Below are 25,086 nucleotides of genomic sequence, written 5' to 3'. Positions count from 1 at the left end.
TTCTATGTGATCTTACGGATGTTAGCGCAACAGATCGTGAATCAGACTCTGCAGCTGTCATAACTGATCAAAATCGAAAGCAGTAGATCAATTATTTGAATCAATTTGGACTGTGCCCTCGCAGATTTGCTGCTTCTGCAGCGATGGTAAAGTATTTTTTACGTTTCCCAGCCCCCTTATCAACTGATCTTGTGCTATTGCACAGTACCAGAACAATCTTTTCCTCAACCGCCCCGCAAATTTTGGTAGCAACTTACTTTTTTACATCAGTTCTACCTGGGAAGTGGGTCTCTTCTGCATATGGAGTCAAGGTATCGAGGATCTTGCTGTCGTCCCTCATGCGCACTTTCCTTACGTACCCACACTTCGATTTCAATCAGCCTGGCCTGAAAAGATATAAATACCTGGCCTCCCTCCCCCATCCTCCAGCTTTTTCTCTTCCCTCTTCATACTCAACAACAAGTCTTGACAAATCTCAGAGAACTCTTCAAACTACCAAGCCTTCTACCAATCTTCTTCACCACCCACAAGACAATCTTCTACTAGGTCTACCACCTTACCAGTAAGTAAAACTTTTCTGCCTGTCGAATCACCCACCACCTTGCACACCACCTTGGACATCTATATAAACCATCCCAATCCCCCACTCCAACCCTTCTCTACATTCCTCTCACACAACACAACCAACATCTTTCGTCCCCAACCCAACCTCTGGTAAGTGCACTACCTACCCTACCTTCACCCTTCACCTACCTTACCTACCTTTACACCTTTTCCATCTTCGCACTTCGCAACAACATCCTTCCTTCATCATCATCAATCCTGCCCTCTACATTCTACCCTTCCTATCTATCTCCATACCTTCGCATCATCGGCCTTCACCACCCTACCACCCTACCACCCCGCCTTCCTTCTACATCCATTCCATACACGCACAACACCTTGCAACATTCATACATCCTTTACAACCACTACCTTTCGCTTATCGCATGTGCTAACCTATTATCCTAGTCAACCACTCAAACAACTTCTCATACTTCTTAAAGTTTTCAACTTCAACTACAAGAACAATGTCGTAAGTTTCCTCTCCCTTTCGTATTATTCTACTCACTTGTTAGCGCACCAACATCTAACCAATTGCCACCTTTAGTTCTCCGAACAACCAGAATAACCAGAAGACCGACCGTGTCCCCGAGACCCCTGGGACCCCCGACTCGGGAATCGTCATCACAGATCAGCAAGGCCGTGACGCTATGGCCCAAGGTAAGCAATTCTCTTTAGTCCCTCCCCACTAGTAACTATAGTATCCTTACTTACACATTTTAGCCAATGAGACTGCACAGGGCGTCATCGTCAGAGTTGATATTGGCGGTGTCGCTTTCGAATACACCCTGAAGCAGATTGCCGAGATGGCAAATGTTCTCGCCCGCGCTCGCGCCGACGGCCACTTCCCGCCGACCACTGCTCGCGGCTCCGATGTCCGCGCCACCGTCCATGACTACCTCCGATTCATAGAGCTCTCTGCCACTCGTGGTGATGCTCCCCAGGAGGCGTGGACCCAGATGCCCGATGTCGTGCAGATGCTTGTCGACATCACTCAAGAGATTCAAGCTCGCGATAAGGTCGCGGCTGATATGAATGAGCAGGAGCGTATCCATGCCCACGTCAACAACATGATGAGTGGTGTTGGGGCTGAAGCTAGACTTTACAACATTGTTCAGCACGCTATAGCCCATGCCGGCAATAATGGAGGAGCAGACCGAGATGCAGCCATTGCTGGTCAGAACATGGCAGCCCTTCTTGACGGAATTCGAGATGTTATCAGGGAGATGGCTGGTCAAGGCGCCCACGGTGTCAACAATGGCAATGTCGAGGCTGTTCTTGAGGAGGTCTTTGGAACGATTGACCATGCCCTCAACCAGAGCCTGGGTGGACATGTTAGGCAGATGGATGGCCAGCTCAACACTGTCAATGGCCAGCTCAACACTGTCAATGGCCAGCTCAACACTGTCAATGGCCAGATCATGCACCTCGATGCTATTGGTCAACACGTCAACGCCATCAGTGGTCATGTGAACTCTCTTGGCAACAACCTCGGCGCGATGAGTACTCTCCTGAACTCAACCAACGGCAATGTTGTATCGCTTAACACCCAAATTGGCCTTCTTCAAACAATCATCAACATGCTTCCTCGCATGATTGCCGAATCTCTCCAGCAAATGCTCCCGGAGGCTCTTCAAGGTGCCATTGGTCCGATTATTCAGGCCCTTGAGGCTCAGCTTGGTGTTCCTGCACCTGCCGGTTCTGCTCAGAACGACCAGCGACAACCGCGAGGACTGAAGAAGGTTTTCAAGTCAGTCAAGAAGCTATTCCGCAAGAAGTAGAGGACTTCAAGCCTCACCAAGGCCAATTCTTGGCAATGTTTCGTCACGAGCATAAAGTAAGTTTTCCCCACTATCCCTTATCATTCTGAACAGAGTTCTAACATCGCTACAGATGCTTGTATAACAGGATGGACTGCTGATCTGCACTGACAGACGGCACGGATTTTTTCAGGGAGCGGGTTTTCTTTAAGGAGCGGGTTTTCTTTAAGGAGCGGGTTTTTCTTTAGGGATCAGGGTTTTTCTTTAGGGATCAGGGTTTTTCTTTAGGGATTATGGATTTTCATGGATCGGAGTTTCTTTGGCAAACAAAAAGGGGGCACTGGATTAGGATGAAGGGATCTAGCAGGGATGCTGGTGGATTTTGAGATCTCGAGGATAGGATCACATCTGGGGCATCTATGACTCCTGATAGGATTGATGCTGCACTTGGGCAGACAGATAGTGGTTTCTCCTCAATGAATCCCGATTAAGCCCACATATAACTTGTGTGCCTAGTAGAGTGACATAGTGATCGTGTAGTAACATTGATTGACACTATTTGCATAACATGACTTCAGTAATTGTAGGAAAAGTACGGTGGTGATACATGGTTCAGTCCGAGCAAGCATCGTGTTCCAGTCCATAAGCCCTGTGGCTTAGTATACAGTGTAGGCACTGTGTCATAGGACTGACTAGAGAATGTGATGGATTGTGCTTAGGTGTGTGTCGTCCCCGCCTCCTTTTCTAACTTTTCTAATGAAGTTGCACAGGCATCACGACATAAGGCTCTTCACGATACAAGATGGGATATCTATCTAAAATAGAGGCCAATTCCAATATCCATGGTCGTGGGCCCTTATACCTAATCATTTGATGGTCCCTCGCCAAACGACGAAGTTATTCCCATTCTGCGACAAGGAGAGAGTACTGTAGGGGTATCGCATAGCACGTCTTGCGTTGGTCAGTGGGTGATCTATCCCTATTTGAAAATGGGGATCTCTATGGTGCCTAGGGCAAGTCACCGAGTCACTAGGCGTCCTGCAAAGCAGTTGCAGACTCTACTTTTTGTTTACCATGGTAATCTCGCGACTCATGTTGCTATCAACGGCCAGTCCGGCCTCAACACCCCTTGAAGGCATGGAGGACCCCAAGAGCATATATAAAACAACGGGCACGGCGTACGGCTTCAATATTCGACAACATTTATACGAGAAATCATAGCTTTAGTAAAGATCGCGGCCTAGTATGCCCAATATTATGAAGGTGTATCGTTTTTTCCTAGCCATCCTTCTGACGAAATCGCAGCTTTTTATAACCACCGACGCATCGAGCACCTCCACATGAAGGATACACAGGATCGCAATAAAAGCATCTACCGTCCACGATGGACTGGCTATGAAACCAAGCTGCGGTATTCATAGACCATCTTGCGATTGAATCCAAGTTGTCTAGGAATGTGAGGAGGAAGCTAGAATCTAAGAGGGGAATTGAGAAGTGCTTGCAGGATGCTCTCAAGTATTACTACCTTGTACGTGCAGAGTACGTATCAAACTACTTGGGACTCTAGGTACGCTGATGCATCATCGTATGGAAGGTACGTTGTCGCACCTGAGCGCAATGTCTTTGCCGAAATAACCATTACCTAGGTGCCGATAGCAATACTGCTTCCTCGAAGACCATCTTATTCCCACGGATTCCATATGCGATCTCCCCTAGCCTCGAATGATCATACGCTTACGATTTATTGACCTCACCGACGTTCACAGCACACGAGGATAAAGGGGGCGCTGGGGAAAGTTGTCCTTTGGAGAAGCCATAAAGGGTGATTCGCCGCATTTCCCACACTAACAGAGATATGACGGCCGCCGGCATGGGCCACGCTCGTCTCCATCGGTAATCCGTCAGTACCGCAAGTCTCGATGTCGTGATCAGAGGGCGTGCCAGGGCTGATGTCGCGACACGACTATGTGGACCCTTAACGTGCCATCATTCGTGCATATAAAGTAAACGAGGAGAGAAGCCCTTCACTGTTTCTTTTTCTCTTCTCGTGTAAACAGTAGCTCTTTTTACCAGACCTTAACAGCCAATGCGGCTCAGTAGCCACTTGGACTTATTCGGGTCGGTTCAATCTCCTTCCACCTTGGGGAAGTCCAAGTTTAAGGAGGCTCTCTAGAGGAGGTATGGGTAGCCTGAATACACGATCGTATTCGTCAACCGCGTCGTCACTTTCGCATGCGCAATGCTAGGCAATGGTACCCCTGCGATGTTCCGTAAGGGTCTACTCTCCGAAGAACCAGAGAAAACGATACCGATGATGGAGTTAGCTGCTGTATTGACAAAGCTCGTTTTGCGGCGCTGAATCCTTCCAAGTAGCTCGCATTGGCTTAGTTCTGCCCTTGAGAGTGTCTGCTGTTGATTTAAATGGTAGCCAGTTTCCTCGTAAGAAGATAGAAAGCCAGGCGTTGCTAGTTCAGCCCAGTTTACGACATGTACGACCCTGACACTCACTCTTTATATGACTTCCATCAAAGGCATAAACCCCTACTTGACGCAGCAAATTTTAGATGTTAACAATGCTGAACGGAAGGGAAGAATAAGAGGTTGTGCTCGAGGATATTGTACGGAAATAGGGGTTAGGGGGTTAAAGGGGGACGAACGTGGGTCATTTGGGATTCAGCATTTAGGTATGGTATGTAGCTTTTTAATCAATAAATCTCGATATTTAAGATGGTCACAATCCAATGGAACCATGTTTTTAGATTTAATAGTCAGTTTTTGCAGTTATTACTGCCATAACTGACTATCCTACAGGTGAGTTCGGACCCATAGCAGTACATCTTAATTCAATTATTGAATATTCAGACAGAAGCTAGGATATTGCTTTAAACAATACCTTACATAATTTACTTTTACGCTCGGTATCTCTGGTGGAACCCGGTCAAGTCAAATGTACCTACGTAGTATTAACTGCCTGATTCACCAGAGCAACTCCTTTCGTACCTATTATATATCGCCAAGTAAAAGGCCGGTGGATTAACATGTGACGCGATTATCGGGGGTATCTCTCTATACGTTCAGTTCATATGAGACTTATTCTGTACATCGCAACTTGATTTTCAAACCACTTGTCTCAGCGCATCTCACCTACAGAAAGCATGGCCATCACTAGCGGTTCAGAGAGAGGGTATGATACCCAGGTGCAAGAAGAGGAAGATATACCAGCTTATCAGAGCATCGCACCCAGTATTTTCGTGCCCGCGCAGATTGATTTCACAAAACCACTACCAAGACCGCCTTCAGAACCCACTCAACGACGTGTCGAGATGCTTGCTCAGATTGACGAGCATGCAGATGCCGTATTGGAAAACATATACTACATGCTTAACCGTGAAAAGACTAGAATTCTCCAAGAATGCAAAAGGAGAGAAGCGAACTTTCCTCACCACAGAGATTTACCTGGTCTAACGGACGGCGAAGAGCGCTCGCTTCCTTCTAACGGGATGGAAATGGATGAGATCTTATACCTCAAACAAAATGCCCCTAAGCCGAACCAAATATCTTCCGACGTACCTCCCATGTTCACGCACAATCAGTGTTTACATGTAGAGACTGGCGGCCCTGAAGAAACGCCGCGCAAGTCAGCAGAGAAAATGCTGATGAACCTGGTGAAGCATGGCATACAGAATTTAGAAGGATTCGCCCAGCACATCGAAAATGTGAAGGAGGTAAAAAGACGGGAACTCGATAATGAGACGCACTCCAAGGGTCAGACTTCTACGGAGAATGTGCCTGCAGACAGGATGGATATTAGTTAATTCTAATCGGAAGCATATATATGTATATATACGAAAGCTTCCCCTATACCAACGCCCGGAAATACCACACGAATACCTACGTTTCTACTTTGATAGGTCTACTTGATGTGATTTATGTCCCGACATCATTAGAAGGACTTCTTCGAGCCTCCCACGGCTTTGGCGGTGCTGTCAGACGGCCATGGGTCGTGAACGAGGGGTCTTCGATAACCGTATCGGGAATTTCCCTTATTCCAGGGATCGGCTGCCCTGTCTGTAAGAATGCCACTATCTCTTCGAATTTCTTAGGATATGGCTCCTTATCAGGATCTGCCGACAAGGAGTCCTTCTCAACAAAAAGTTCTGCTTTCGGCGCGGAACTTTGCCAACTTGGGACCTCGACGTTGGCCAACTCAGGGGTGACCTGTTGAAGAGCAATTTGGCCTAGTGGGTCACCAAGTTCAACTAGGAGATGTGCTAGTTTCCTGTCCGCTGGATCTGACTATTTACTTGTAAGGTGAATTGAAACGCATGTGGTGGTAAGACTATGGCTTACTTTAGTCATTGCTTCTACTGCAAGTGCTTCCTCCGATATGACTCTCGGCTGTTGTCGGTTTCCTTGCGAAAGCCATTGCTTGTACGCATCACCGTCAATTTTAATTTGCGTCTGTTGCTCAAATCTTTGGATCCGTGTCTGGAGAGCAATTTCAGAGAGACTGAGGTGGTCTGATTGGGTCTTAATTAAAAAATTTGAAAGTTGTTCCTTATTTTGTTACACTTAGTGACTTGTTGTATGCTAACTTTACATTGACTGACATGTGAGAACTCACAGTGAACGCGCGATCTTTAGCCCACGGATAAGAATCGAAAGCCTGGTATCGAGCATCTGGATTCTCAGCAACACGGCGCTGAACGCCAGCCAAACTTGCTTCCGATGTAGCCATATTTCTCTATTCAATTTCGTTTAAATTCAAAGAAGTACGTCTATCGTAAGGATTCATAAGGGTTATCAGAGTGTTGGCTCTGTAAGTGACGTTTATTAATTGGAGCCGAGGTTGCGCCCATCTTTACCTTTATCGATAACGATGGCGAAGCAGGCATAACTTTAAGTATCCGCCCATATCCGTGGGGTAAATCTATCAGCGACTCCACCAATCCCGCCTCTCTCCGTTTTCTAACCAACCAACCTTTTCCCGCGTTTTACCGAAAACAGAAATTGGTCACGATCTTATTATCCTTGCAAATCCTTGCAAGCCTTTAGATGCAGAAGCTTACCTAATTTTTTACCTATCCGTTCTTCTGTTCTCGGCTACGGGATCCACTCTGGGAGGTCAGCCATAATTCCGATATTTTGTGGCTCTTTTAGCGACAACGAAACCTTCCAAATATTCAACTTTCCGTCGACGGAAACCTTCTCCCAAATGCGTCGCGTACCTGTCAGAGATCTTCGGACGACCTTTCAATGTACCGTCCGAGGCCTCACTCGTACTAGTCGCCCGCGACGTACCCTTTTCCCCCACCATCCCAACGCTAGTCTTGGTGTTCGATCCGCTGCTTCGTCCTCAGCTACATCTACTTCTTCGTCCTATACACGCCCCAATTATGCGGTAAGCGAGCCCTTACGATCTTCCATGTATATCCGCCGCTTCTCTTTCGCTTTGGTCTCTAGCCTAGTTGGCTACGGCGCTTGGTATACATACAAGGGAGGAAATACCCTAGAACAGGTTGGTGCTAAATCATATGCGACGGCACCAACGCAGTTCACGAATAACGCTGCCCCAACTCGGAATGTCCTCGTAGTTGGTGCCGATGAACTGCATACCGGTACCTTCGTCGGTGAAGGCCCGATAGCCAAGAACGCTGACGGTAGCGGAAGAAACGTTCTAGAGATGCTTACTCCGGACCAAGCTACCGAGAAGTTACGCCAGAATGAAGCATCGTTTCTAGTAAATCGAGGCCAAGGTGTCCTGCGATATGACGTCGCGCAGCTTCCTAGTAATAACCCGATAGAGGACGATCACGCAGAGAAGATTGTGGAAGTGAATACGCGGCAAAGCGAAAGCACTGATTCGCCTACCGAAGATTGGATGTTTTGGGGTGTTTTTGACGGTCATGCGTACGTACCCTCAATTTAAGAATACCCCTAGTGATATTTTAGAATTAACCTCTGGCAGTGGCTGGACAACTTCGGCAAAATTACGACAAACTTTGATCAATTTTGTGGCACGGGAATTGAATACTACGTACAAGGCAGCCGAAACTCTAGGGGCCGTACCGTCACCAGAGGCAATTGACACCGCCATCAAACTTGGATTTACACGTTTGGATCATGAAATTGTGCATGAGAGTGTAGAAAAGGTGTTGAAATCCAACTCGAAGCGAGTGGCTGCCGAACTCCTTGGTCCTGCGTTATCCGGATCTTGCGCTCTCCTATCCTTCTACGATAGCAGCTCCAAGACTCTACGAGTTGCATGTACAGGCGACTCAAGGGCTGTTTTAGGTCGTCGTAGTTCCTCCGGAAAGTGGACTGCAACCGCCCTATCCGAAGATCAGACCGGAAGTAACCCTAACGAGGTAGCGCGCATACGCAAGGCTCATCCAGGAGAGGACCGTGTTGTCTATAATGGACGAGTTCTTGGTGGTCTAGAGCCGACTCGAGCGTTCGGTGATGCCAGTTATAAGTGGAGTAAGGAGGTCTCTGATCGCCTGCGAGAATCATTCTTTGGCCGGAGATACTCGCCGCATCTCAAGACTCCTCCCTATGTCACAGCCGAGCCTGTGGTGAGCACAACGAAGATTCAGCCTGAAAAGGGTGATTTCCTGGTTTTGGCTACCGATGGCCTCTGGGAAATGCTCACTAACGACGAGGTGGTTGGGCTTGTCGGTAAATGGATCGAGACGCAAGCGGCAGAGCAATCATCAAAGTCACAGTTGGGTTCCGTGTGGACTAAACTCTTTGGCCCTGGTCGGGATCTTCCCGTAGAAGCTGGCAAGGAGGCAGGGGCTGATGGTCAGAAGACCCCTATTCGATTGCAACAATGGGGCATCTCGCCTAATGAGAAGGAACGTTTCGTCGTAAAAGATAAGAACGTCGCCACGCATCTAATCCGCAATGCTCTTGGTGGCAGGAATGAAGAGCAGGTGTGCGCATTACTTACACTAGTCTCACCATTTTCGAGACGGTATAGGTCAGTTACCTGAAACCCTTTTTTCTCTTTTCTCATGAAGCCAAAGTTCCATGCGGAAGCTAACACTTGACAGGGATGATTTAACAGTGCAGGTAATCTTCTTCGGCAATGGCCCCAAGACGGGCGCTGTGCTTGTTAACGAAGATGCAACGAGCGTTTCGCAATTAGGGATCAAAGCGAAGCTTTGAATTTATTGGGATGGAGTTTTATTATGTACACCATCTGAATCGAAGTAAAATACTCCAGGTACAAGTACAGTTTTGGCTTCACGCATTAGAGGTGCGCGACAGGTCCTTTCCATGGTATGGCGTTTAATGGATTGCAGAGCATGCCGATAGCTTATTTTCATCGACTCAAGGACATGACGGGAAGTAAGTGGTGTGCCATTCTTATTAGGTATTGCATAAATATAGGTATATTTAGGTCAATCGCATTTAATATTATCACGGGTTTTCGGACGTATGGTCCTCTATCTTTGTGAAAGGCCATTTTTATTACCATATATGTCTTCTATAACCCTATCCATCCTATGGGGGTATTAATGCTGATTCTAAGGCCTAACTTCTCAACTTTATAATTGGCTCCTTGTGAAATTTTCCGGTCATGGCTCTCGCGATGGGAATCTCGGACTAATAGAAAGCGACATTTGCAGATTGGTAGTTCTTCACGAAGAAGTTGGGGTTAGTTCTCCCCACTGAATGGTGGAGTGTCTTCCCCATGGCTCAAGGAGACATACCCCGGCGCGCCCTCGTATCTCCTCATTTTCAACGGCACCTGCAAGGGACGCTTTCAGCATTATTGAAATAGTTATAAGTGTGCCACGATGGCTATTCGCCATTACGAGCTATTTGGTTTCCCCATAAGGCATAATTTCCTCCGAGGTTCAGTCGAATAAGTGGTCGTCCGGCGACTAAAGTGGACAAAGAATTTCCTCGGCCTGACTGGAACTTGACGCACTAATAAACACATGCTTTTTCGTAAGTTGGAGATGCCCGTTGGGTTATAAAGGGAGTGGACACCGCCTTTAGATGATGCTTCACATTCCGTTGTGCTTTACGTACCTCTTACCTAAAGTATAGGGCCGCGTCTGCCGCGAAGCTAGCTTGTGTGTCAAGATGAAGCTTTTAGCGGCGCTGTGGTTACCCTATGTAACCTTATCTTACGCATCATGGGTTCCCACGCCACCGGCGTTCTCCCAAGATCTCGATCCGCGTTGGCAAAAGCAATCAAGTCGCCGTCAAGGAAATGCCCTTTCGGAGTGGCCTTATGGCCCCTTTAGAACTAAAGGGAGGGATATTGTAAATAGTCGGGATGAAGCAATTACTTGGGCTGGTGTGAATTGGCCTATGAGTGGTATGTAGTATTGAGCCTAGGTACAGCAGCCCGATACTTCAAGCAAAATGGACTAACTTTTGGGCTCTGTAGGCGAGACGATGATACCAGAAGGGTTAGAGTGGAAGTCCGCAGAAGACATCCTAGACGATGTTGTTGGAGTTGGCTTTAATTTCATCCGCATGTAAGAAATATATGAACTAGGAAAGCGACCTGGAAATAGTCCATGACTAACCTTATACTAGGGGATATGCGATCCAAATGGTTGACGAAATATACGACCGAGGAGGCGACGACGTACCCCTCGAGGTTGCTATGATCGTCGCTCTTGGGTACGAGAACGGCACTAAAGTCACTAACGATATTATTGCCAAAAACCCTAACTGGACTCGTGAGACAACTCGTTTTGAGATCTGGTCGGATATCGCCAGCATTGCCGCATCCAAGGGCGTGTATATCCATCCCGACGTCCATGTTGGCAAAGCTCAATGGTGCTGCAGCCACACCGACGGAAACGCCTGGTTTGATGACGTGAACTTCAGCGCTTCCAACTGGAGACGTGGACTTTCTTACATTGCAACTTGGGCTAAGAACCACCCCAACATTGTTTCCATGTCGCTGCGAAACGAACTACGCGAATCCTGGAACCGCACCGACTTGTACTACAACTGGGAGACGCTCGTGGGCAACATGAGCGCGGGAGCGGACGCGATCCACGCGGCGAACCGGGATCTGCTCATCACGTGGTCGGGCATGCAGTACGACGAGGACCTGTCGGCGCTGACGACGGGGAAAAACATCCTCACGGCGCCGTGCTACAAGTGCACGGCGATCCGCGACGCGCACCGCCGGGACCCCGTGTACTTCGACCTCGACAGCCACCCGTGGGCGGACAAGATCGTGTGGGAGCTGCACCTGTACCCGATGAGCGAGGACGTGGACACGGGGACCTGCGAGGCGATCGAGGCGGGGCTGTACCGGCACGGGTTCAACGCGCTGGGGATCGAGCGGCCGGCCGGGTGCGAGGTCACAGGGGACTGCGCGCCGGCGCAGCGGCTGACGCCCGTGATATTCTCCGAGTTCGGCAACGCGCAGGACGCGACGCTGTACAACAGCACGGTGCAGAGCTGCATCCGCGGGTTCACGGAGAGGCACGGCGTCGGCTGGATGATGTGGAGCCTCGCGGGCAGCTACCGCGTGCGCTCCGGCGTCCAGGGCCTCGTGGATACTTGGGGCTTGACGAACGCCGACTGGTCCGCTTGGAGGGACCCGGATACGGTGGAGAATTACTGGAAGCCCTGGGTTGCGGCTATGAATTTGACGAGGAAGGGATGATATGAGTAAGTAAGTAAGCTGAATGTGTTATATAGAGGTACGTAGGTATACGATATGAAATATCATGTGAATATGCCACGAAGTTTGCCGATATTTTGAATCCGCCCAGGTAGACATTGGCGTGGTATAGAACAAACTGTAACGACTCAAGTTTAGGTACCGTTAACATAGGCAGGACCTAGATTCTGCTCTGAGAGTATAGTGTTTGTGTTAGTCCGGGTACAGTTTCATTAATTATTCTCGTTTGGCTCGTGCCTATTCTATGTCTGCAGTTATGCTATCCTCCAGGCTCTTTGAAATACATATTGTCCTCATCTAGATGCTGGGGTGATTTGACCGTGCCCCTTATCGCGAGGCGAATGTTCAACAAGTAAGGCCGCATCCGCCGTCCAACTAACGCCAAAGCCATGTATTTACACTCTCGCATCTATTCTTATTATGTTTTTACAATCCAGGATATGGAACGTTCAAAGCCATATCTGCTGGTATCACGTACCGCATCATGCTTGATGTATAATAGGCGATCATAGTCGAATATACAGGTCCATGCATTCGATCCTCCACTCACGGCGTCCGAGCAGGCTTCGAAGCCACTCTATGCCGAGTCCTGTCCATTCTTCTCTTTTCTTTGCTAACCCTTCGGCCGCAGCACCCGCTAGTGCGCTAGCTGTAGTATTCAGCATTTCAATAGCGGTGGCGTTGAAACTGTCGACCATAGGTTCAGACACCGCCGTCCCGTTGACCGGACATGATGATGTTGGAGTTCGCGGGGCGAACCAATTGCTACTAAAATCGAAGAAGCACCGCTCAGACCAGTAGCAAGAGGTCACAAACAATATAAGGAGTAGAACGGAACAATAGACGCAGGGTCGGTTGAGGAAGTACGTGCAGACGAAGAAGAGAAAGATGAATGCAGGAGAGGCATTTGTCGGAATGAACAGGAGGGGAAGCCAACTATAAAGAACGCTAATGTTAGCCGAGAGACACAGGAATGGATTTGTGAAGGGAGCTCTGAGGCCGAATACCTTCGAAGACAAAACATTGCGTCGCGTCTGAAAGCGTTTGCTAGCGGGAGCCCACAGGCGAAAAAACGTTGGGCTGAGATGTTGCACGGTCGTCCCAGGCAAACAATGAAGGGGTCTCGCAAATATTATTCTTATAACTAACCGTTCAGACAGGAAATATATTGTTGCTAAAGAGGGTGGGTAGAAAAAACTACGAAAAAGAAACCGAAATTTATCGCGTTTCTGCGAAATGGTAGTTTAGATAATTATCACGATGCGACGCCAGCTGCGGTTGGAAGACCGGAAAGCTTTAAAATTGCTGACATCAGTTGTCCGATTACATAAGATTTTTTCGAATTTAATTCGCAAGGATGCATTGGTGTGTGTCATTATGTATGTGTTGTACATATATGCAGGTAGGTTATCTCAGGGAAGTACGAACCAACTGTGATGCAAATACAATTTAGAATACTGGTGAGTCTGCATGAAAGAAATACCTGAAGCACGACTTTCAAGTACCTAGATACTTAAAGCGCATAAGGTGATAGGTTTCTACCGCAAGTAACTGCCGCCTCTAGGTTAGTTCCTATGGACTTGCCTTAGGTCCTTAGGTAACAGCCATAGCCTATAGGTTCTCACGGGTGTTACACACACTGCTCCACGGCAGGCACGCACATAAAATATTGCCCAAAATTTGATCTAGGCATTGTACATGGAACCTTCTAAGTACCCAGGTACGGAATAGGTACCTATGAAAAAAATATACCTCTAACTTCTCAGGCCCGTTGGTCCAGACCCTACAACGTCCCTGCCAGCCTGCCTTGATTACCTCTAATTGGAGGTATACTCTCCCAATTAGCGTACAGCTGCATCGCCGCCCAACTCGATTCAACTCGTCACATATCGTTCAACGTTCATTCCTTCCACGCAGAACGAGATTTCAAGACCCTCTCCCTCTTCTCACCCACAAAAAATTCCCGGTTCTCGTCTCTCGACGTACATACATCGTCGAACTGTTTTCGCTGTGTTTATGGTAGCTGGGTCAGTTTTTTAGTTTTTTTTTATCCAATAATTCACCTTCGGTTTCTACCTTATCGCCCCTGTCGCCGGATTGCCGATAGGAGCTTGACCTGGGTAGCTTACCTTTTTTTTTTTTTTTTCGGCGAGGCTGGTAAAAAAGAGCTTGATACGTATCGGATTGGAAGATCTTCGCAAATTCATTTTCTTTTCCCATCCTTCGCGTCAACTATCACCTAACACTATCATTATTTCCTCCCGTCTACTTCTTTCGCGTTCGTCATAAATAGCGACGTTCTAAAAAAAAAAAACCCCCTAACCTGCCGCACTTCAGGAATTGTCTTTCATCGGAAGACAAAATCTTAGTTAGGCAATACATACATACAATACATAGCATAGTACATACATCGTACTAAAGCAGCTCCACAACACAACTCCACTCTCTTCGCGCATCATGGCGGGTTATAATCCGCCTGGTAGCAGCGATTCAAACGGTTTGCACGCAATGCTTCTTCGCTTACAAGCTCAACGCAATGCGCAGAGAAGCGACGATTCTTCCCACGCCGCGAATGAGTTACTTTCACGATTCTCGTCGTACAATCAAGGCGTAGATTCTCAAGACTATTATAGTCATAGCCATTCGGCTACGGAATCTCCTCTGATAGGGTTAGACGAATTTCCTCCGCCTGCTCCGACACCCCCCAGTAACCCGAGCAGCTTCGCACACTCACACCATCCCACTGGGCCAATGGGACTGGGTCCAATTGGCACTATGCCTTCCAACGCCTCCAACAAAATTGATCAGAGTTCGCACCTATTGAACCTCCTGAAGTTTAGCGGACAGAATGCTCAGTCGGTGTCACAAACCTCGCCGCCTGGTCATTCACAACCTCAAGCGCCCTCGTTTGATGTTTCCGCTGGCATAACTCAATCGAATAACCCGCCGCCCATCCATGCACCGGTGCCGATGCCTGCTGATCCCCAAGGTCTTCTGGCTACTCTTATGAAGGGAAATTTGCAGAATGACTCTTCGCGAACAGAGCCTCAGGCTTCCCCCCAGCAGACCTGGAACACAGGTCTACCTTCGATGGATACTCAAGCATATCTACTCAATTTGCTACATCGACCGAAGCCTGCACAAAATGACCAACCATCATCTGTAAACGAGTCATCTCAACCTCCGACATTGACTCCGCAGTCAGCCAATGGTTCTTCCGTCGACCACCTCAAGGAGTATACTCCTACTAAGCATGGTCATTCTGATGCTGGTTCGCATGATACGACGCCGATGCCTTTCAGATTCGGATCGAGGGAGCACGCTGAATCCCCTACTACTAAATTTGAATATCATTCTCCTGTATCCCAATTCTCGCAGCTGTCTCAGCACGACAGTAGTCGCAAGTCTTCTAGATATGACCATAATTCGTTTGAGGCAGTCAGTACACTCTCGTACCAGAATACTGCATCCAAGTCTTCAACGCCGAACGCGCCAGTCAACCCTGGTCAAATTCTATCCGAGCTTCCCGCACCGATCGCTTTCAAAATTGCTAAGAAGACCCCTAGTGTTGCGTCTTCTTCCGGAGCTGCTCAGGAACATAAGCGACTTGGCAGTCAACGAAGTCCTATTACGAGCCCAGACCATGTCAGGCGGAAGCTTAACGACTCTCCCCAGTCTATCACCGAGCAAGAAGCTATCTCTCCCAGTAAAGCAGCTCTTATTATTCCCTCACCTACCGAGGAAAAGAGCACAGAGACTGTGGCAGAAGCAATCAACGGCCTTGCCGAAAAAGTCGACAGGGAAGCTCAAGAAGCCATAGAAAGGGCTGAAACCGAAGAGGTACAAGCTAAGATTGCCGCCGAACTTGAACACATGATGAGGGCGAAAACTGATGCTGAGTTCCAGGATCTGGCTGAGGCAGCAGCGAGAGATATCCAGAAGGAGCTTAACAAGGAAGAGAATTCTCATGTACTCGAGGATACATACCCGCCAAGAGTAGCACAATCAATTCGCGAGATTGTCGACGATGCGGCCCACGGCCCTGTTGCAGACAGCTGGGAAAGCGCCGAAGCTGACGAGATTGTCGTAATTGAAGAGACTTCAAATCCCGTGAAGGTTTATAACTTCCCCATGAAGCCGTGGATTTCAATCACTATGCAGGAGACGGAAGAATCCCGTCCCCAATTCCGCGACGAAGTCATTCTCGATATTGCGCGTCTGAAGAAGGAATTTGACCAAATTGATCGAAATCTTGTCACTGCCACTGAATCCTACATGGTTTACGGCATGTCTAAGGCTGGTGGACTTCGTGTGATACGACAGGATGACGGTAAGGACGCCAAACTATTCACTGACACGAAAGACCGAATCTTCAATGTAGCCATGTCATCTACCCCATCCGACCTCCATTCCACGCCAAAGGAATCCATTATCGGTACTGGTATTAGCGGAACAGTCTACTACGTTGAGATCAAAAATGGTGATAAAGACCATTTGGACGATGCCCATCCGGAGCAGTATGGATTTATCCTCCCCCCGCTTACCATCTCCCAAGAGGGCGGTGGTGATAACGGAGGTGTTTTAAAGACCAGAGCTAAGACCTCGTCTACTCACCCAGAATTCTTCGCTGTCGGCCGTGGAAAAACGATTAACATCATTTGGCCGTCGTATATTATGGCCAACGGTATTTTCAAGTCCGGCCATGATCGTGTTGTTGATACCGAAAAACTCTATAGAGACTGTTCGCTCAGGATCAGCACAGGCAAGGCAGGCAAGGACTTCACCTTCAGTCAAGATGACACTACCATTGTATCCCTTGACAAGTCCGGCCGCGTTAAGTTTTGGGACGTGCGGGATTTAACTGCGGCCGATGAGAACTCTGACCCTTGGTCTCCTATGCCTGCCCACAATTCCCTCGAAGTCAAGGAACCGCTTATGACCCTGAATACCACCCCTGAAGGAGAGAAAGCCTGGCCAACCTCTGTGTTATTGCTGGATAAGCAACGGCCTTACCAGAAGGGATGGGCCCTACGGTATATGATCGTGGGTATGAAGCAAAACCATACGCTACAGCTATGGGACCTTGCCTTAGGTAAGCCGGTGCAAGAGTTCAACCTTCCACATGCGAAAGAGTCGGATCCGGTATGCAGCGTCATGTATCACCCTCCCTCCGGTATGATTGTAGTGGGCCACCCGACACGTAACTCAGTTTATTTCCTTCACTTGTCGGCACCAAAATACACGATTAAGGGTCTGTCTCAGGTTGACTACATCCAAAAATTGGTAGTAAAGGATCCATCAATCCCAGAGCCCGATTCGACTGCTGTAATTAGCGGTATACGCGAGTATTCGTTCGCCAACAAAGGTGTACTTCGCAGCCTCGATATATTGATCAACCCTGCCACGTCACCCGATAACGATGAGCAGAGTCTTTTCGAGTTGTATGTGATGCATTCGAAGGGTGTCACTGGAATCGTTGTGAAGCAGAGTGAGCTCGGTTGGTCGAAAGATAATAAGGTTATTGATGGTGTTGATGCTGCCGAGGCCGGCTTGGTCAAGATTACGAAATTAAAAGAGCTACCCAGCCCTCCGGTGTCTGAACCTCAGTCCACAGAAGATCACAGCCCTCCTTTCCGAACTCGGCCTGTGAAGGAGACGCCCCCACCACAACTCACAACAGGTTCTTCTGCCCAAGAGCCAAGTCAACGGGGCGGTGATACCCAACCCCTCACTGGACAATCCGAGCGTAAAGAGACTGTGGCCCCAGTCACGCCAGCCAGCCAACTAGAGAAGACAGAGAAGAAAGCTCGAAAGAAGCGAGATAGAGCTGCCGCTGTTGCCGGCAAGCTAACCACAGAGAATATGCATGCAAACGGCAGTTCACAATCACGAGGTGATTCGACTCCCTCGAAGCACTCAGAGAAGTCCTCTACGTCTTCACCCCAGCCTCTCATATCGCAGGAAGCTATCCAGTCAACGGTCAAACAGATAGTGTCTGGCCTTGGCGACAAGCTTACTGGAGTTATCAACAGCGAGTTCAAGGATCATCGGGAAACTGTCGACAGTGAATTCCGCGCGCGTGACGACAAGTTCACCAAGAATCAACACCTATTACTGGAGAAAGTATCTAACGTGCTGAATGCCAATGTCCAGGCTGTACTCACTAAGACCATCAGTGATCAATTCGAGACCGATGTGGTACCTATTCTAAGTGCTCTGATCACGAAGACAATTTCGGAACAGATTGATGGGAAGATGATTGGTCGAGTTTCGCATTCGATTCAAAATCAGATGCAAAAGCTTCTCCCAAATGCTGTTAACCAGGCACTCCAAAAGCCAGAGCTATCCAAGTCTATTTCCGATAAGGTTGCTAGCAGTGTAGCCGTCGATTTGGAGAACTTTCGCCAGTCATTCTTGGCTACTATCACCCCTCTCATCAACGACACGGCGGTCACATCTTCTCGTTCTATTATCCAAGAAGTGCAAGATCGAACCGCCGAGCACATTGCAGAACTTGAACGACGACATATCGCTGACAGCAATAAGATCGACCAGCTCACAGTACTAGTAACCAGTCTTTCTGACACTGTCACCGCCATGGCCACTACGCAGACACAGTTCCAAGATAGCCTTCTAAAGATGCAGCAGCAGAACTCGCGTGAACCTGGCTCTAACATACAGCATCAACCACCCCAAGCCCACTACGCCCAACCCCTACAATCTCAGTCGTTTTTGCACGGTAGTCCTACGGCAAACACTTCTCTTCCAATGGCGCCATTTGCATCGAACAATTCTAGCGTCAGAGAGCCATCGAATTCTCGGGACCCCGAGCTTCAGCATATGATTGCCAACGTCGCAGCGCTTATGGAGAGGGGTGAATATGAGACCGGATTAGTGCGATGGATTCAACAAGGCCGCCACCCGGAAGTCTTCAACGAATATCTTGTCAAGCTAGACCCCCAGTTTCTCCGCGAATTGCCAGCTCTAGTGTCACTCTCTGTGGCATCCGTCATTGCCGAACAACTAGACGGCCCCCTCCTTAGGGAGAAAATCAACTGGGTGGAAGCAGTCATTCGCATCTTACATGCATCACTCCCACACATAGTTAGTGACCAACCTAAATCCAAAGATAACAACTCTAAACAAAATACCCTACAGGACCCTCAGGTTCGCGACGTGGTTCCGAATCTCATGCGCTCCTATCTCGACCGATTCGACAAGCTGTACATTCAGATCAGCAGCCGATCTCCATCGGATCCCATTTTAGGGCGACTCTCTACGATGACTACTATGGCGAGACAAGTAAGAGATGCTATCGCCCTTCATCGCCTCGGTTATTAGCCTAGTCTTCTGTCACAGCCTTGCGGGGGTCGCATATTCATAACGGGTAGAAAGCGCCTTGATTAATCTTCAATTGGTTCGTGAATGCCATTTGTATGAGAATCCGAGGCCTTTACTGATCGTCTTTTTAGGTATTCCCAACGATTTTTATTCTCTTTCCTCCGATGATCCAGTACAGTCTCGTTGTTGAGTCGCTCTTGGGCCAATACTCGACGTTTTTTTTATTTCCAACGACGGATAATCAGGCGTTCATAGTCTTGGAGGGAGAGGCCCTTGATGCTCAGGGTATTTGACTTGAGCACCATGATTGATGAACAACATTAACTAGTCAGACATATAACACATAATGTTGCAATTGTTGCTTCTAGTTCTCATTGCACATAGCTTTCACTTGCAAATATCACCACGGTCAACATATGATCGTAACGACGGGTTTTCGGTTTTTCACGCGGAATGATACCCATCCGGTGGATGTCTTTACGCTTGGCGTACTAGATGGCATAGTTTTTATGAAAAGTTTCGATCGTTTATATTACTGCCCGTTGAGTATCTCCACGTTGAATTTGGTTGTATCGTGAATGGCAATGCATCGTAAGCGAAAATATGCCCGAAATATTCGTAGACACGCAGCCCCTTAAAAAGGCTAAAGTTCCATGAATCAATCAACCCTAACTAGTTCAATTAATACACTCAAAGATTGCAAAGAATTTCACTTAAATCAAGTTTAAATAAGGTCTTGCTATGGAATTTCCCGCGATATACGTAGGCGTCGATTTAGGTATATACAGACAACCCGTTTACATAATAGCTGGTAGACTTCAAATGATTTTAACTATAGAGCAGTAAACGCGAGCTCATACACGTAACCAAGGACGAGCTTAGAATGTTCGAGCATGTGGTCGTAGTTGATGGTGTCGAGAGTGTCCTTCGCGCTGTGGATGTTCCTGTTGTCAATTTTCCTATCGGACTCGATAACAAAAGCGGCTGGGTATCCGGCTGCCGTTGCTGATCCGTGGTCCGAGCATGCGTATCCGCAGCGCGTGTCGACGTAGCCGATGTCCGTGTACTGGTGGTTTCTACTGTTAGGTGCTGGGTGGTTACCGGGATTTCGAGAGTGAGTGACACTTACCTCGCTGACTAGGCGGATGAAAGCTGTGAGACCTTGGTCGACGTAGTCGGTTATGACGCCCACTATCGAAGTGCAGGTTAGCATGTAAGTACCTAATACAGTTGGTCCCGATCTAATGCTACCAAAGGCAGGTATCTATTTCACTCAATTCTTGCCCCTAAGTGTATGGAGCCCTTAACTGGTTCTTGTGCTGGGATAAAGGGGTTATGAAGTGAACCCAAAATAATGCTTACTCGGATTGTTACCCCAACCTGTCATATCCTGCTGAAGCATCGCCATGACAACGACTCCATCGGCAGCGTATGAATCGAAGATTTCACCACTACCAAGTAAGCCAAGCTCCTCGCCGGAGTACCAGTGAAATTCGATGGTGTTGTCAGCCTCGCCGGCTACAATTTTGGGATCGCTCAGGAGGGCCTTCAAAGCTTCCAGGTTCGTTATAGAGCCAGATCCATCGTCATCTAGCTCACACATCGCCAATTAATTAGTCCGGCTTGAGCAGGTGTTAAATCGGAGTAAGATGGTGGACCTTACCGGCACCGGGCGATCGAGCCTCCCAGCCCTCCTGATTAATGGAATCGATATGCGCGCCCACTACGATCTTGTCGGTTAACCTTCCGGGGATCGTCGCGATGATGCTGTTCTGCGCCCACCTATGCTCGAATGTCTTGACCGTTGCGCCTGCGGCCTTGCTCTCCGAGAGGAGCCCCTGGACCTCGGAGAGCAGCCAGTCGGAAGCGTCCTTGGCCCATGTGGTGTTGTAGAATCGGGAGTGGAACTCGGTCAACGTCGTCAATTTCTCCTGCACGTTTTCTCTGCTGAGCTTGGAGATGAGACCGCGAACCGCTTCGGTCTGGTTTAGCGCGCTGGGATACGATACTGCCGCCGCGGCCTTGACCGACGCGTCGGTTGTGGCGGATTGTACAAGGTTCGGCCGGTTGGTGATGTCGATGAACGACTTTCCTTGCTTCAGGAGGTAGCTATTTAGTAATTCGGATCTTGAGCATGAGTCGTATAATTACTGCTCACAAATTTCAGTGCCAACTTCTCGGCTTCGGTCACCTGTTGCGTCACGCCGGGTTCCAACTGGATCGTGAACAGGGGTTCCTGGTCGGTTCCTCGACCTATGGCGAGAGCGGTTGAAGTAGCAGCCAGAGCTGCGACGAGTAGTAGGCGGACCATGTTTCAATTGTCGGTTTCCTCGAATATACCGATGTGCAATCAGAAGGTGAGGCACTTGTAGAATGCTAACGGGGATCGAAAACGGCGAAAGTGTGACTAGAGAAAAACGCCCTTGGCATCAATGCCTAACGACTAGATGATCGCTACTTATAAAGTAGTCACGAACTAGTCACGAACACGAAGTTCTGTAACCAGCCGATGCGGAAAGCTCACTACTTCGCCTGTAACCTTAGAGGTCCCGATGGGTCGCGCAAGAGTTTATACTATCCTAAGGAGAACCTCGGACAGGTATGGAGGCAGTAGCTTAGGAAATAGAATTTCTTCTTGTCACGGATACCCGTGTTGTTTATATCGTAACATGCGTGTTCAATCATCCCACTCTAGCGGATCATCACCTCCCGGGGTCGCATCGCGAATTGCTGTGCAACTATTGGACGGGTAGCACGTAACAGTTCCACTGCGGTACCTCTACCTACCATTGATTAACGCATATACTTGGCATAAGGCATGAAAACGCGGGCTTCGGTGTAGGCGATCTACATACTCGGCAGGTGAAGTCTTATCGCACGGTCGTGCGGTAGCAGTGGCTACCTAACAGCAGCCAGTAAACCCCGCGATGGAGACATCTGGGCTGAAATTGGCGGGAAGCAATAGGTGATTTCTCGGCTGACGTCCCCTAGATAGGAAGGTTTTAAGATGTTGCCAAGACGAGATTGGTTGACCTCCACCGGATCTCGGGAGTTGGAGATCGACGGCCCTTTGCTGGTAATTAGGGGGTTGCAGGCTTGGCAGTGCGTGATCCTAGGATGTTCATGAACTAATAACTTGAACTCTTCAAATACCTAGCATCGACTTACGAGATGTTCAGTAGTCATTTTGGTCCACTGGAACTTAATACACTAATGCAGAAGTTCATTAGTTAGTAGAACTACAATATTACGATATGGACTTGTCTAGTTGATACTACATATATCTTCAGTGGTTAAGTACTCATAACCAGTTGTATAATAACCACTCGCTTAAATTTATTACGTTTTTTAGGTAGTGAGAGCAGTTTCTATGCTGTATGGAATCGATTCAAATTATCCTTCCTTAGATGGTTACTTAGATATCAATAGGGAAGCAGGCGTATCGATGCTTGCCTAAAATTACCTGCCTGATAGGTGTGTTAAATCAAGAGGTAATAATTCATAGAATACCTAACTAGGTTCTCCGGATCGTTGCCGCATTTACGATTTAAGACTGCGCTGTTTAAAAAGTTGACTGAATTGCCAAAATCACAATAAGATCATTGTCCCCCCTTCTCCCCCTTATCAAGAAACACCTCCTTCCCTCCATAAGAGGTACCTAGTATTATGAGGGTAACTCACAAACTAATCATATTCGGTCAACTTCGACAATACCCCCAATAGTGTGCGGTCTATGCCAAAACTTAACAATCTTCAGTCCTTTGACACCACCGACCAGCCTATGCCAGTCATTTTCAAATCTTTCAGCGGAGGAACATAGCGCCATCATTGTCATGTCCGGAAAGGTGACTTGTATAGAAAGTTCCCGCATGCTAATAACATCCTCGTAAATCAGGATCTTGGAATAGCCCGGTTCCATCGCATCAGCGATATTCTTCAAGATCTCGGCTGCCTTGTGGTCCGGCCAATTATGGAGTACTATGTGTAAATAGTACGCCCGAGCGCCTTTGACGGGCTGAGGAGTGAAGAAGTCGTGTGGGCACACGGAAATGGCTGGGTCTACTGTCAAGCCCTCGACAACCTCTGGTATATCCTGTAAAACAAGACTACCTTTCGGGATATCGGGATACTTCTGGTGAAACTTTTCGAGGTCATGACCTTTGCTACCACCGACGTCCACGACGAGCGGGCGGTCCATTTTGGCACCCATGACGATCTGATACGTATCGTATACTTCGGTCCATGGTAAAATGCTGCCTCGTGCGTGGCATTTCATTACATCTGCAAACTCTTTACTACGAAGGGGAGAAGCTCCTACAAACCCGTAGAGTGATGAGCCTTTGCCATGCACGCGCTGGAAGTTACCGTCTTTCTCGTCGTTGGGATTTTTAAATCCGGTTCCTCCAAGGTACGAAGGTAGCGAAAGAGCCAACGGGGCAATTAATTCGTGATAGAATGTCCCATAGATTGATGCAATCGCAGGGTCTGTCCCCAGGCTCAAAGCCCAGGGCGTAGAGGCATACGTATCCTCGCCAACAAAGGTAATGAGATGCTGGGCGGCAATGTGTCTAAGAAGACGACCTAACGGATCGTTAGTACCTATGTCTCTAGTATATGGTACTGGATACTGATTATCGTCTAAGGACTAGACTTACTCAAAAGAACAGCATCTACACCTGTCAACTCCGCGAATTCGTCTACCCTCAAAGGCTTACTCCCTTGTTCTACCCACTTCGTGAAGACACGGGCATCAATCAATGTTTTGACGGAAGCTGCGATCGTAGGATTAACGAAGCCATGAGTACTTGCAATATCCCAGGGCGACTGGACTTTCCGAAGTGTGGAGAGGATCGCGTTACTGAGTCGAAGACGCTCAGATTCCGAATCGAAAGACTCGGTATTGATTTCATTAAGTCTAGAGATAGCCTGGTCAACGGATGCCATATTGGAGGATATGAGGAGCGAAAGATGCCTCAAGGCTGATCGTATCTGTAGGTATAAGAACTGAGTGTGCTTGTAAAGTTGGGGAGGAAGTTATGGAGGGATGAAAGACGAGTATATATAGGCAATTAGAGTAGGTACCTAACCAAGAGCCTAAGGTTATAACCTGTGACCCTCTGTTGATTCTTACATTCCGAATAAGAGGCTTTACCTCGTGGTTCAGGACATAAGCCGGAGACGACGGGCAACTACTCAGCACATGATTTTTCCCCCTTACTTCTCTAGGAGTGACTTTCACACATAGCGCTCTACATCATATCCACGTGGACATTGGCATTCCAATTTGTCTGTAAGCCAAAGCTGCAAGACACGGTTCAGCCATCGGAATGGATCAAACTCCGAAATCCTTTGAGAGCTGACATAACGCCGTTCTAGTGCGTCACTATCTAGGCGAGTTAGTGCTTCTATAATTGCTTGGACTACGTGGGTGGGTGTTTGTTCGGATCTCGAAACCTTGTGTCCCCTCTATAAGTTTTGTAACTCAAAGATGGATGCTCCTGTCTGACCTGATGTCTGCGCCCGTATGGACTATCAGTCTATCATGAAATGCAGTCCTACGGCGAAGAATTAGACCGAGAACAATGTTAGTTTTCGCCTTGTCTAATTTTCTCGTCCCATGACGTCGAAGGATAGAGGGAAGCCCATAGCCAAATCTCACCAACGTTCTTAGATGGCGAAGTGCACATTGTATAATGAGGCTCGTTGGTGCTCACA

The 25,086-nt window shown here is 48.1% G+C and overlaps 9 protein-coding genes across 9 annotated transcripts; 5 read left to right on the top strand and 4 right to left on the bottom strand.

Annotated features, from left to right (window-relative positions):
* Positions 1 to 1,070: 1,070 nt before the first annotated feature.
* Positions 1,071 to 2,384, top strand: F4812DRAFT_467800 (uncharacterized protein; the record flags this gene model as incomplete). The annotated part of the gene is made up of 3 exons (XM_047938703.1): positions 1,071 to 1,075; positions 1,151 to 1,263; positions 1,327 to 2,384. The coding sequence occupies 3 exons, from the start codon at positions 1,071 to 1,073 to the stop codon at positions 2,382 to 2,384; spliced, it is 1,176 nt and encodes a 391-aa protein (XP_047794201.1).
* A 2,944-nt stretch (positions 2,385 to 5,328) lies between these two features.
* On the top strand, positions 5,329 to 6,234 carry F4812DRAFT_197701 (uncharacterized protein). Its single transcript, XM_047930191.1, has one exon. The coding sequence runs from the start codon at positions 5,519 to 5,521 to the stop codon at positions 6,176 to 6,178; it is 660 nt and encodes a 219-aa protein (XP_047794200.1). The 5' UTR covers positions 5,329 to 5,518; the 3' UTR covers positions 6,179 to 6,234.
* F4812DRAFT_197709 (uncharacterized protein) lies at positions 6,067 to 7,227 on the bottom strand. The gene is made up of 4 exons (XM_047930192.1): positions 6,988 to 7,227; positions 6,714 to 6,920; positions 6,211 to 6,659; positions 6,067 to 6,152 (listed from the first exon to the last, which is right to left on the bottom strand). Exons 1-3 carry the CDS (start codon positions 7,099 to 7,101, stop codon positions 6,291 to 6,293), a joined length of 690 nt encoding a protein of 229 aa, XP_047794199.1. The 5' UTR covers positions 7,102 to 7,227; the 3' UTR covers positions 6,067 to 6,152; positions 6,211 to 6,290.
* Positions 7,228 to 7,231: 4 nt separating this feature from the next.
* Positions 7,232 to 9,808, top strand: F4812DRAFT_415919 (protein serine/threonine phosphatase 2C). The gene is made up of 3 exons (XM_047933014.1): positions 7,232 to 8,273; positions 8,332 to 9,345; positions 9,419 to 9,808. Exons 1-3 carry the CDS (start codon positions 7,579 to 7,581, stop codon positions 9,531 to 9,533), a joined length of 1,824 nt encoding a protein of 607 aa, XP_047794198.1. The 5' UTR covers positions 7,232 to 7,578; the 3' UTR covers positions 9,534 to 9,808.
* Positions 9,809 to 10,322: 514 nt separating this feature from the next.
* On the top strand, positions 10,323 to 12,126 carry F4812DRAFT_197619 (glycoside hydrolase family 5 protein). Its single transcript, XM_047930189.1, has 3 exons — positions 10,323 to 10,698; positions 10,771 to 10,861; positions 10,923 to 12,126. Exons 1-3 carry the CDS (start codon positions 10,461 to 10,463, stop codon positions 12,010 to 12,012), a joined length of 1,419 nt encoding a protein of 472 aa, XP_047794197.1. The 5' UTR covers positions 10,323 to 10,460; the 3' UTR covers positions 12,013 to 12,126.
* Position 12,127: 1 nt separating this feature from the next.
* Positions 12,128 to 13,172, bottom strand: F4812DRAFT_197632 (bladder cancer-related protein BC10-domain-containing protein). Its single transcript, XM_047930190.1, has 2 exons — positions 13,038 to 13,172; positions 12,128 to 12,966 (listed from the first exon to the last, which is right to left on the bottom strand). Exons 1-2 carry the CDS (start codon positions 13,052 to 13,054, stop codon positions 12,537 to 12,539), a joined length of 447 nt encoding a protein of 148 aa, XP_047794196.1. The 5' UTR covers positions 13,055 to 13,172; the 3' UTR covers positions 12,128 to 12,536.
* Positions 13,173 to 14,160: 988 nt separating this feature from the next.
* Positions 14,161 to 20,038, top strand: F4812DRAFT_415909 (uncharacterized protein). Its single transcript, XM_047933013.1, has 2 exons — positions 14,161 to 19,447; positions 19,503 to 20,038. Exon 1 carries the CDS (start codon positions 14,488 to 14,490, stop codon positions 19,369 to 19,371), a length of 4,884 nt encoding a protein of 1,627 aa, XP_047794195.1. The 5' UTR covers positions 14,161 to 14,487; the 3' UTR covers positions 19,372 to 19,447; positions 19,503 to 20,038.
* A 40-nt stretch (positions 20,039 to 20,078) lies between these two features.
* On the bottom strand, positions 20,079 to 21,802 carry F4812DRAFT_197518 (Zn-dependent exopeptidase). Its single transcript, XM_047930188.1, has 5 exons — positions 21,530 to 21,802; positions 21,035 to 21,467; positions 20,734 to 20,961; positions 20,501 to 20,562; positions 20,079 to 20,437 (listed from the first exon to the last, which is right to left on the bottom strand). Exons 1-5 carry the CDS (start codon positions 21,680 to 21,682, stop codon positions 20,204 to 20,206), a joined length of 1,110 nt encoding a protein of 369 aa, XP_047794194.1. The 5' UTR covers positions 21,683 to 21,802; the 3' UTR covers positions 20,079 to 20,203.
* A 978-nt stretch (positions 21,803 to 22,780) lies between these two features.
* On the bottom strand, positions 22,781 to 25,052 carry F4812DRAFT_415900 (S-adenosyl-L-methionine-dependent methyltransferase). Its single transcript, XM_047933012.1, has 4 exons — positions 25,031 to 25,052; positions 24,826 to 24,926; positions 24,027 to 24,758; positions 22,781 to 23,952 (listed from the first exon to the last, which is right to left on the bottom strand). Exons 3-4 carry the CDS (start codon positions 24,313 to 24,315, stop codon positions 23,060 to 23,062), a joined length of 1,182 nt encoding a protein of 393 aa, XP_047794193.1. The 5' UTR covers positions 24,316 to 24,758; positions 24,826 to 24,926; positions 25,031 to 25,052; the 3' UTR covers positions 22,781 to 23,059.
* Positions 25,053 to 25,086: the final 34 nt, after the last annotated feature.

The sequence above is a fragment of the Daldinia caldariorum genome, assembly GCF_022478825.1.
Source record: "Daldinia caldariorum strain CBS 122874 unplaced genomic scaffold F4812scaffold_2, whole genome shotgun sequence".
NCBI classification, from domain to species: Eukaryota; Fungi; Ascomycota; class Sordariomycetes; order Xylariales; family Hypoxylaceae; genus Daldinia; species Daldinia caldariorum.
This window is presented reverse-complemented; position numbering and strand designations above follow the sequence as displayed.